We start from the raw sequence: 12,664 nt of genomic DNA on the forward strand, positions 1-12,664 counted from the left end.
TTGTGCTAATTGTGTGTAGCGTTTTGATAATCCGAGCCCCATTTTTCAAATTGTGCTTGAGCAATCGTTAAAAAAAAAAAAAATCTGAGCTACAGCCAAGTCCATGGTAACTTTTGAGGAGCTGCAGAGATCTCCCGCTCAGGTGGAAGAAACTTGACACGACACCCTGTAGTTGTGCTCTTCAAGAATAGACTTATTGGAAGAGTGGCAGTAAGAAAGCTAATAAAATTAAGACATAGTGAGTACTCTGCAGTTCACCGCAAACCATGTATCACATAAAGCAAAATGGGCAAACGGCATCAACCAGAACCCACCATCCCCCAGGTGAAAAGTGGAGATGGTTATTTTCATTCACTTTGAATAAAAATAAAACAAAAACCTCTGTGTTTTTCCTACTGTAAAAAACAAAACAGCACCTGAAAGGCTCTTTTTCTGTGAAGAAATTCATTTAATTTCATTCATGTTCATTATTGATCTATTTTTTTTTTATACAAAATACATAAGTCTCTTTAATATATTTATAATAACTTCATTCATGAACACAAAATATTCCACTCTTACACTTTAAAATGCTGTTTGCCTTTGGAAATACTGCAAACCTGACTGTTTAGGGGCTTGTGAGAGGCACAGCACACCTTTCTATCATTTAAAAATAATTCAACAATAAAAACATCATAACCTGCACTTATTCTAATATATACTTGGCAACATCCTGTTGTATAAATCTGGTTAAAATGAGTTTCGGTTTTCCTGGACCAGCATAGAAAAGATAAATATGACAGCTTGTTCAACCACTAAACCCTCCCTTCCCCTTGCGGGTTTCTGGGTTTTTTCACCTACAGTTTGCCTTTCAGAGCTCCAATGATGCTGCGGAGCTGAGAACGGTCTCTGTAGGCCACCAGGCCGCCATGATTAGCCCAGCGCTCGGCTCCCTTTTGATCAGCGCGAGGCAGGTGATAGGTCAGTTCTGTCCTGGCGTCCTCGCCTCCACTCTCTGACTGCTGCAGACTCACGGCCAAGTCCACCACCCCTCCTCCAAGGGCCCGGAGCAGGGCATGAGGAGCGCAGGAGTCCCACTTAAACGTGCTCCCCTCCGACAGAACGTAAGCGTCCGCCAGGCCCTGGATGACGCAGAGGATCTTGTACCCGGCGCCGGAGGCGTACATGAGCTGGTCCGGGCCGCACACCGAAGCCAGAGCTTCCTTCACGGGCTGCTTCTCGCTGGAGCTCAGCACCACGGACACGCCTCGCTGTCCGTCGGATCTGTCTCCCGGTCTGGACTCTGAACAGATGTTGATGCTGCCGCAGGACACACCCCAGTAATGCTTTCCTCTCCAACTGAGAACACAGAAGACCCCCTTTTAGTCCGGCTAAAAAGGCCCCGAACTTCACACTGGAAGCAGAGTCAAGACAGACATTTCATGTGTTTGTGGAGCGGATGCTATCCGATTAGATTTAAAAAGCGACAGGAGAAGATGGTGGTGCGAGGACTAAACGTATTTACAAAGCTCTGAAATGTATTAAATGTGGTCAAAATATGTATTGACTTTGCTAATGGAAGCTAAAGATGACAAACGTGTGCAGAAAAAAAAAAGCCTTTGACACTAAACTGCTGATGGAAAAGCTGAGTCACAGTATTACAGGAATATACTGTGTTAACTTGGAGGAAAAAGTGTGTTTAACAAACTAAAGATTGAAATTAATAATAAAAATGAACATCTGGGATGAGGAATTAAAACAGGCTTGTTTACGATCTAAATGAAGAATCAAAGAAAAACTGGTAGAAACAACCAAGAGTGGGTTTGGATTGTCATCATCTTAGAGCCACGATTTGTCCCCTAATAATGTATATTTTTATTTATATATATTTTACATTGATTGACCATAATTGCTCCCTTTTTGTTAAAGTTATCTAAAAACAGGGTAGTTGTAGTAAGCCAATTTTGTTTTTTAAATAATAGTAATTTTTTCAGTTTTTGTAAATCTATGCAACTGAATTTCTGTTTGCTCCACCATCAGCTTCCTAAAATAATGGCCTAAGTAAATTTTTTTGCCAAAAATATTACTTTTTTTGCCTAAATCAACGTAATGACTTATTGCTGTATTATTGTGTTTTTTTTTTGTAAAAGCTGAAAAATGACGTAGGCCGTTATTTTCGGAAGGCGACGCTGTGAATGTTCCTGCCGACCGTCATAAATGCCTCGTCGACCATAAAGACGGGAACGAAAGCGCCTCATGGTGAGGACCTGCTCGGCCAGGAGGCGAAGCGCGTCCGTGTTGCTCCACTCACCAGCCGGCTGGATCTTTGCTGTTGAACGGCTGGTTGATCACGCCCATGACGGGCTCGCCTGTGCTGCGCAGGTAAACCCCGATCAGAACCAGCGCGCAGTGAAGACCTGACGGGAACAGGCGGCCCTCTTCCAGCACCGCCTCGTGGCCTCCTATGTACTGACTGGTGGCGTCTGGAGACACAACAGAGACGCTGATGGTCACCTCTTCTTTTGGGAGCCGTCCGAGCTGCTGCTTTATTGCTGCTTTATTTATTTATTTATTTTACCTATGGGGTCAATCCAGATGCCAAGCTCAGAGGGTTTCAGGGGAACCGTCAGGCCGTCTGTGGTCGCCTCAATGGTGGCCGGGTCTTGGTGGATGGCTCGAGCCAGCAGAGACGCCGCCGTCTGGTCCCCGTCCAACACGGTGGCCAGGAGCTTCGCGGTCTCCTCCTCTGTGCTGCAGACTGTTACAACCACACTTTCTCCTGGTGGCACAGTGAGACTTTTTGTTAGTTTACATCTGATGCCTTCAGGCTCAAACAGCACAAGGTGTGTTGACATGTTTGGATTGTGATACCGAAGTCCCGGGTTACCCGCTTGATGGGCACTCTGCATGCCCGCTTAGCTCCACGAGCGTAGAGTTGTTCTTAAATGGCGTGTAACATTCAAAAGATACGCTTCCATGTTGTTTAAGCGCCAGAAAGCAAAGTTAAATCTCTTACTCAACAGAAATGAATCAGAATCTGCATTTTCGTTGTTCGTCAAAGCAAGCAAGGCCTTTTATGAATCTTCTCTGACAGTAAAAGCCTTCGGAGATATAAACCTTCCTGTTTTAGGTCAGAGAGGATGACATTTTTTTTATTTTTTTCAAAATAAAGAGAATTTATTTTTTTATTTACAGGACAAATTTTCTATAAGGCAAAGGTCAGGTGAAGGCCAGACCTTGTTGTCCGTAGGCCACTGATTTGGTGATTTGCGTGGGGTCATTATCTGGAAGCCCGAGCTTCAACTTCCTGGCTGACGTCTCGAGATGCTGCTTTCAAATTTTCACACAATGTACTTCTTTAATGATGCCACCTGTGGTATGAAGAGGAGGCGTCCCCCCTGCAGCACATCGGCCACAGGGTGGGGAAGGTGTTCTTAGGCTTGTAAGCAACCTCCTTCTCCAAATGTAATGCTCATCATTGGTCAGGCGTGTCAATTTTAATTTTATATGACCATGGGACATGTCCAAAAAAAATAAAAGGACTTTCTCACAGTGAATTTAACAAATGCAATCTTGCTTCTCACTCTCGGAGTCATGTCAGTACAGGACTCATGAACTCTTCTTTCAACCCATCTTGCTTGGAAAGGGTCCTTCTTCCTTTCTCTGATTCTCCACTCAGGCAAGGTGAAGGTGACACGAAAAAGAGGCAGAAGAACTGTGTCTTTCAATGTGTGGCTCTAATTACAACATCAACCTGGATGCCGTCGGGCCTTTAGTTCGGGGAGACATTTTTATTTGACACAAGCAGTCATTCCTCAATGTGGGGAAATTACAGGCAGAGCGGGCTCACCGGAGGGTCTCCAAGCTACTGCTCTCAGACAACATTTGTCTTAAAGGGCCTATATCATGCAAAATCAACTTTGAGCTTTTAACTATGTTATCATGTTATCCCTTCATGAAAAATCATCCCCAAAGTAGTATTCTGCTTCATTAATGCATGTCTGAGTGCTCCTTTTGAATTCAGCTCTCTGAGCAGCAGCCCCTCCCTGTCTTTAAAAACTAGTGGTTCATCACTGGTCTACGTAAAGCTGTTATTACCTGCCCCCTCCTGAAAGAGCCTGCCTTGGCCATGCCGCCCCTGCCCAGTAAACAACACGCCCAACAAGAGCTGATGTGAGGCAGCCTGTCATCATTTCTGCTCAAAGTTGAGAGGAAGAGGCTCTTTTATCACCTTATCTGCACAGTTACAGCAACTACTCTTTAGCTAAGTCGCAAAAATGTGTTTTTTTTGCTGCGCGAAGTCTTGGACTTTGTTCAGCCTCCCTAAGGAAGAGCCTAATTGCACGAAGCGGATGGATTTTATTTTTGAGAGCACGCTAGCTTGTGTTTGTCTGTGACCGTCACCTCACTAGTGACTGCATGGTGAACTTCGGCCTGCACCAAAGTGGACTATCTGGGAGATTAACTCTTAAAACTGCTGTGATTCCAAGAATAAAACCACTGGATGGAGGCGCCAGAGCTGCAAGTAAATCAAGCGGGTTGCTAAATTGTAACAGTCATGTTGAGTTAGGGTTGCATGCTCCAGCGGCTCAAGGGCCACGCCTGAAACTAATATTTCATAACAAATGAATACTCTGTAGGGCTAAAGGCAATATTTCACCACATATACGCCTGTAATTGACATAGGAAGGCTTATAAAAAAAATCATGCTATATAATCTATAACCTCCTCACTGGACTAGTCAACATATACATTTTAGGAAATAGGGTCACATTGAAGCACAAGACTGCCTTTGTTTAGAGTATCATGAGTTACAAGCAGGAAAGATGAAAAGCAAAGATTGTAGAAACGTTTCTTGGGTAGTTACCTAGACCGTTCTCAAACTTGTTCGACTCCTCTCCATGAATGAAACCAGCCATCTCAGGGAACTGCGCATTCAAAAAAACAAAACAAAACATTTCAATAAAAACCCAGTCAAGTTCCACTATTGTCTGCAGGAAAGACTTCTGCCTTCTCCCACCTGAGCTCTAACGTCATGCCGAATCATCTCCTGGATCACCACGTCGGCGAGCGTTTTGAAGTCCTGCACAAACTTCTTGTTCTTGTCCTCGCCGGTCTTCTCCTGCACCAGGAGCTGAAAGAGCGGAGCCTCTTGTCTGCAGAGGCGAGCCACGTTCGCAGCCTTCTCAGCCACCCGCAGCAGCAGCCTCAGCAGATCGGCCATGTCTGTGGAAGAGAGGCGGAGGATTGTGTGCGAGAGAAGGAGGAAAAGGGGATGAATGAGGTCGCGTTTGCACATGATGGGCTAATAATAGCTGCAAAAATGAAAACAGGGCGCTTCTGAAAAAAAAAAGAAACGAGCGCAGCAGGGACGTGGCTGCAGGCTTTTGCATGTAACCCATAAGGGAAAACTCAAACATAGGCAATTCAATTTCAAGGAAAATACTTTGAAGTTATGCAAAACGGTGCAGCACAGCATTAAAGTAACAAACACACTGATTGGAGAAAAGATTTACCTAAACAGTGATGTTGGAAAGTTTTAAACCACTCCTAAGTTGTTTCCCCCGTGCCTCCAAGGAGGCATCTCTACTTGTGGCCTTAATCAATAGCCCTAAAAATGTTTAAAGGCTTTTCTTTACACTTTTGCTGTTTCACCTTCTTTCTGTTCAAGAAACAACAGCAGGTTACTCTTTTAGGAGCTTTCTGTATCCTTGAAGGATTTAAAGGTTAAGGTCCAATTTTTTTAAAGCTACTAAACTGAATTTTCAGTCTAATTAAATCAAAGCGACTGTAGACACAGTTGGTCAGCTGCAAAACAACTAGCCATCGGCAGATCTCCTCTGGTTTCCTATATTGTTTTGCATCTTATAATAAATCGTTTATTCAGGATAAATTGTCCTCTTCCAGAAACAAGTGTCCTGACGCCAACGTGCCTTTGATGATGACGTCACATAAGGCAACGGATCGGAGTTCCATGTGTATTTTTATCTGTTTTTTTTTCTTTTTTTGCATGTTTTTGATCAGATTCCTTCTCCAAACGGTGTTCGTTTCTGTTCTGTACAGCTGCAGCACAATGTATGGGAGAGTATTGAGGAGAATTAGGCAACAACAAAACAGGAAACAAGGTAGATTGGAATGGACAGATTTGGCAAGATAACTTGGTCCAGAGGAGATAAATTGCCTAAGTCTACCACTACAAGCAGACAGACTTGTGATGAGCCCAGTGCTGCAAGTTACCAGGTACAGCCCATCACCATCATTCCCGTCGGCACCAGAGAAACAAAGTCAGACAACCATCCCGCTACATAGGAAAGAAGTTGTTCAGGTAAACTAAAGTAATGAGTTCTATAGTGATAGGGGTAGTAACTAACGTTAAGGGTGGCGAATCGGCACGCAAACCAATTAAATGGAAGAACACAAACAGAAATTTACACAGATTGTTACTAAGGGTAAATGTCTGAAGACAATTAATTTCTCTGTCCATGTGCGAGGCTGCACCATTCGACAATTTAGCGCAGCTCGAAGACTTCAGAACCTGCGTTAAAATCTGTTAAAAGAGGTGGACCAGATAGAGCAGGGGCGTCCAAACTTAGTGGCACGTGGGCCAAAAAAAATTGTCAAGTCAAAAGTTCTTGAGAGCCACAAAGTGAATAATAATAATAATAATAATAATAATAATAATAATAATAATAATAATAATAATAATAATAAAGAAAATAGTTGTGAATTTTCTTTACCTGCGACCATTTTAATTAAACTAGGCAGAGTTTCAGTCGGAAAGGGACATGTAAAACCTAACACTTCTGATTGTGAGGTTTTAACTTGTCTGTAATCATTTTTAAAAATAGAAAGTTTCCGTCTGCGTCAGCCACCTGTGCTAGTGGGCAAAGTATTTCTTTAAAATGCCTGAGCTGAGTCTGGCTGCTATTGTGGCCTTTTGTGACGTCATCAACCCAAACCCACCCAAAATAGAATCCAGTTTTTTCTTCTTTTTTTTAAGACACCCATTTTTAAACATTTTAATTTATATATAAAATCTATAAAAATCTACACTTTATTGGCCAGCTGTGTTTTAAACCTTTACAGATGTGTCAGAGGGAAAACATACACCTCTTGATTCAGCATCTTTAACGACCAGAAGCCATCTCTGAGAAAATGCTGGTAAACACAGCAATAAAAAACCTAGGAAGAGATTCTAGGGAACCATTGCTTACAACTAACATAGCAAACTCAACATATCATCCAAAAACTGAAACAAAAAAACCCGTCGCCAAAGCAAAACATTATTATTTTCAGTATCTTTTATCAATTTTTATTTATTCCGACCTGGTCATTGTTCTCTGCTCACCTAGACCTTAATAAAGCAGGACAAACGCGTTTAGCTCCGCATTAATAAATCGTGTACGACCGGAACGTAACTGAAAGCAGAGTAAAAATAATAATACAAAAAATAAACAAAACCAAAACGATAAAGGACACCTTTACCGTTTGAGAACACCTTACCAAATAAACCAGGTTACAGCCTGGTTCTATCTCCCTCTAGCCGTGTTTTCCTGTCTGGCACCAAACTGTTCCGAGCAGCTGCAACTTCAGAAGGACGACGTGGATTTTCGGTCAAAATATTATATTTAAGCTTTTAATTAACGCGGAGCTCTGCCTGTCTGCCTGCCTTTTGGTTTTTACGTCAGTTTCCTACCGCAGGAAGGGCGGACGCGTCTCTAGCGGCCACGCAGAGACGTTCAAGGCGGAGACAGCCGCGCCGGAAACGGAGCGCGGTGCGTTCACGGGACAGTTTGAATTTCGAGCACGAACAGCTGCGTGCAGAATGCACTCCATGGGGCATTCAAGTCAAGTTGTCTAGGGGAATACCTACATGTAGCGCAACGTCAGCAGCAAAGCGAAAGGCAAAGTGGAAGCATGCACATCCATTTAAATGTAGCAATAATATTACAAAACAGGAAAATAATAGCGTACAGTGGGGTCAAATGTAAGAATAAATATGCACAGGTATGAAACATTGCATACTTGGATTACAAGAAATGTGCAGTTGAGTAAAATACGAAGAAAAACATGTGTACGCACTGTCTTCTGCATATTTGTCCAAAAAGAACAGGGTTATTCAAAAGAATGTGTAAAACTGTACAAATAACAGCAGGGATGTAAACAACCTATTAAAGCTATGAGCTGTTCTATGATGGACAGTTTTTGAAATACTTACAGTCTACCCAAGAACATTAATCTGTTGTCAGAACAAAAAAGCAACCATTTAAGCTATTCAAATATAGGATAAGTGTTTTTTTTTTTATATTATATTGTACTTTTTATGGACTCAACCAGACAGCTGCAGCTGATCCAGAACACTGCTGCTGGTGTTCTCACTAAAACCAGGAAGATAGAGCACATCACCCCAGTTCTAAAGTCCTCACACTGGCTCCCTGTATCTCAGAGAATAGACTTTAACATACTTCTGTTAGTTTATAAATCACTGAACGGCTTAGCACCTAAATACAGTAAAGACATGTTTATTACTGGTCTCTCACCCGGTGGCAGTTTTGGTGAGTTTATGTTGTTTTTATGTTTTCATAATGTAAAGCACTTTGAACTGCCTAGTCGCTGAAATGTGCGATACAAATAAACCTGACTTGACTCTTGGGCATTGGGATTTTCGATGTGTTCTCCAGGGCTCACTGTCCAGGACGCCTTGGTGCAACATTGCCACCAACGCTTATACTGCAAGCAAGCTTTTGTTTGCTTTATCTCCAAATCCAGTCAAGATGGACTGTGCTAGTAACAATGTATTCAGCCTATTTCACTTGAACTACATGTGTGTCATTAGTGGTGACATTGAGAATCATGTACATCGTTGTCCTACTTCCCAATTATTAATTAGCTTAATCTGTGTCTGTCTATCCCAGTTGTGAACCCAGAAGTGAAGCTGGTAGTGCTGCTGCATTGCAGCAAGAAGGTCCTGGGTTCAAAACCCTGGCCTGGGGTCTTTCTGCACTGAGTTTGCATGCTGTGCATGCGTTGGTTCTTTCTGGGTACTGCAGCTTCCTCTCAAAGTCCAAAAACACGACTGTTAGTCTCTCCACATTGCCCATAGGTATGTGTGCATGGTTGTGAGTCTCTGTGTTGCTTTGGGATTGAGTGGCAACCCTTTCAGGGTGTAGCCCGCCCCTGGCCCAGTGACTGCTGGAGATGGGCACCAGCGCAAGCCTGCATGAATAAATGAGTCTAGATAATGGATGGATGTCTATCCCAGTAAAGCTTCTGGCTTTACTGGTTTTATTATTCACTTGGGTGCATCAAGAACGCGCACATTCAGACTGAGGTTGGGCATTTTTAATTCTTTCTCCCACATCTCTCCATGCATGTTTGGATTGCTTTGAGAAATCCTGCCCATTAGGCCACAGGAAACAAAGTCACGTTTCCCACAATTTCATTACGTTTCAAACAGTTGAAGCACATAAACATTTCCCCACCATGAGGCAATGAATCATCTTTCTATTAAAATTATCTTTCTATCTCTCTTAGTTGTCTAACGCAAAGCCTACTTCTAGTGAGAGATTTAATAGTTGGTGTGGAGCGGGGGTCGGTTTCTTGCCTCAAGTGGAGGATTTTAAGTATCTTTGGGTCTTGTTCACGAGAGGGAGAAGAATGGAGGGGGAGATCGACGCTGCGCCGATGCGCTGTGGTAAAGAGAGAGCTGAGTAGAAAAGCAAAGCTCTCGATGTACTGGTTGGTCAACATTCCTACCCCCACCTATGGTCGTGAAATTTGGGTCATGACCGACAGAACGAGATCCTGGATACCAGTGGCTGAAATGAGTTTCCTCTGCTGGGTGGCCGGATGTTCCCGTGGAGGTAGGGTGAGGAGCTTGGCCATCTGGGAGGGGCTCAGAGTAGAGCCGCTGAGGTAGCTCAGGCCTGGGGGACCATGTCTCTCGGCTTGTCAGGGAACGTCTCAGGCGTTCCCCAGAGGAGTTGGAGGAGGCGCCTGGGGAGAAGAAAGTCTGGGCGTCTCTGCTGAGTCTGCTGCCCCCTCGACTCGGTGCCGGATAAATGGAAGACACAAGTACAAGCAGTTTAAATACATTTAACCACTTTGATAAACGTCTTAATTTTTAATCATAGCACGCCAACAATAAGCATTCTGCAGCTATTAAAACGCATCTGGCAAACTTCCAGCTTTATGTTTAATCGGTCCTATCAGAACCGGTACATCTTATTTAAACTGGTGTCCTGAAACGTGAATGGCCTTTAAGCAGACATTTTACATACAGTTATGGTGTGAGTTTTGGCAAAGTCAACCCAGATGCTTGATGTTTGTTTCAATGTGTCATCAGGATAATTATCCTGTTGGAAAACTCCTATTCTTTTCCGCAGAGGTATCTTTTCTTATTATTATTATTCCACCCTCTAGCAGTGACGCAGCCACATAGCATGATGCTGAAGGACTGGTCCTCGTTCCTGTTTAAAGAGAAAGCAGTTACACATATTAATTTATGTTTTTCTTATATTTCCTATCAGTTTAACAGCATAGCGGTTTAGTTTAACACACTCTTCCTGGTTTGTCTTGCTTAACAGGGCAGCAGCCAAAGGGAGAGACATGCTCCAGGTGCCGAAGAAGAGTCGTTTTAAATTTGATTTATTAGTTTGCTTGACCTTAGTTTTGCTTAGCCATAATGATTTGTTTTTATGTAAATCTTCAGTGGCTTGTTTTTGGTGAACGAGTTGAGTACATATGGTTTATTTCATCTTATCTAATTTCCCCCTTTTCTGGTTCATTTTTGTGAATCATACACGGTTTAAAAGCCAGATATAGTTGCTTTCAGCGTGTGGCCTGGAATTAAAAAATAAATCCACCACAAGCCTTATTTTATTGTCATGCCTCTCCAGCCCCTGCTGGTCAAAACTGACATAGCCTGCATCTTATAATCACCCCAGCCTGAAAAATAATGGTGCAAATACATCAGACAAAGCCTGAGAACCTGACCTCCATCTTCATAAGGAATCCAGTAGATGCAATTGCAAAAGTCTTTGACTGAAAATTAATCTGGAGTAGGTCTCTTTCTTCCTCCACTAAGTAGCAGGGCGGGAAATTACTGACCTCAAATTCTTCTCCCACATGTTCAACCCTTGTAATTCCATGTTAAGCAACAGCAATCACACATAAAGACAGATTTAGTGACAAGAAAAGAGGCTGGCAAGTCCAGGTTTAAGGGTAAATTCTGATTTGGTTGTTGCTGTGCTCACCGTCTTTCTCAGCAAGGCAATATGACATAGTTTAGCTCTTTAGAGCTCTGTAAGTGATGCCACAGATTAGCCACAAGCACCCCCGCATATCTTCCTGCTGAGAGGCACCGAAACCACAGATGTAGAGTTAAGTGCCTCTCAGATGAATATTACAAAAAGCTTCAGTTCTTAATGGCAGATCTGCTGGACATGTTTGGCTCAGTTTAACACATGGGCTTTAAACAATTTTATATTTTCTTTTACAAGTAGGATTCTGAAACGTATGGTGACCATTCGCATTTCGCCTCTCTGTATTCTGATATGCCTAAGTGAAATCCGGTGTTGCCTTTGGAAGCTGCACAATTAGTGAATAGAAGAGATACAGCATACTGTATGTCTTGTATTACCCAACCAGACAGGTTAGGGAGAACCTTTAAAGCAGAGTTAGATTATAAAGCTTTGGACACTTCATGTAGCCTTGTTAAATCCATCGTCTGACAATGGACTGAAAATGGACCAAGCAAGGACAGCATTGATCAAACAAGCAGCCAAGAAACCCAATATTTATATGCTAAGGTTGCAAGAAGAGAGCCGATGCTAAGATGATACCACAAGAAGACCTGTTTGCCTTGAGTCATGTAGGAGACACAGTGTGGTGCTCTGGTCAGATGACACCAAAAGTTCAACTTTTGGCTTACAGGCAAATTGCTATTTATGGCGGAAAACTAACACTGCACATCATTATAAACACACCATCCCCGTAATGACATGCGGTGTTGGTAGGATCATGCTGTGGGGATATTGTTCTTCTGCGAGGCCATGCTGGTCATAGCCGTTGCAAGGAGCTAAAAACAGGGCAATTCTGGAGAAAAAACCTTTTACAGAGCTGAAATGACTGAAGCCTGGCCTAAATGCTGACCTTCCAACAGGACAAGCACTCTAAACATGCAGCCAGAGTCACAGCAACGGTTCAAATCAAAGCATATTCAGGTGTTAGAATGGCCCAAAGTCCAGACCTAAAATCTACTGTAGACTTTCAGCTTTCAGAACCCAAAGCACTGACAGCTGTGCCTGCAGTGAAATGTGCTTCTACAAGGAAGTGACTCAGGTGGCTGAATATACAGATGTACACCCCACTTTAAAGTTTTAATTGTAAAGATTTTTTTTTTAGTTTTCCCTGATTCACAATGCCGTCCTTAGGGTTGGCCAACCATTTAAAAAAGAAATCTGCTCAAGTTTATCGCTGTACAACACTGGTAAATACTATCCAAAACTAATGTGCAATTAGAAGCGATTTACTGGTTCTAGGGAGAAGAAGACAAGGAAGTGGAATGCCAAACACATTACGCTCGCACACTCACACAGAAATAAGAGCGTTTGGTAAAAGAGCAGACCACTTGCGTCCATTAAAAGTGCATTATGTAGCGCATGAAGCCTCCGTGTGGTTAATC

The 12,664-nt window shown here is 42.8% G+C and overlaps 1 protein-coding gene across 1 annotated transcript; it reads right to left on the reverse strand.

The window, feature by feature from the left end:
* Positions 1 to 419: 419 nt before the first annotated feature.
* On the reverse strand, positions 420 to 7,727 carry inpp1 (inositol polyphosphate-1-phosphatase). The gene is made up of 6 exons (XM_021307865.2): positions 7,483 to 7,727; positions 5,000 to 5,205; positions 4,847 to 4,907; positions 2,558 to 2,758; positions 2,291 to 2,462; positions 420 to 1,338 (listed from the first exon to the last, which is right to left on the reverse strand). Exons 2-6 carry the CDS (start codon positions 5,201 to 5,203, stop codon positions 837 to 839), a joined length of 1,140 nt encoding a protein of 379 aa, XP_021163540.2. The 5' UTR covers positions 5,204 to 5,205; positions 7,483 to 7,727; the 3' UTR covers positions 420 to 836.
* Between the last annotated feature and the right edge of the window lie 4,937 nt (positions 7,728 to 12,664).

Source organism: Fundulus heteroclitus, chromosome 20, assembly GCF_011125445.2.
Source record: "Fundulus heteroclitus isolate FHET01 chromosome 20, MU-UCD_Fhet_4.1, whole genome shotgun sequence".
Classification (NCBI taxonomy): domain Eukaryota; kingdom Metazoa; phylum Chordata; class Actinopteri; order Cyprinodontiformes; family Fundulidae; genus Fundulus; species Fundulus heteroclitus.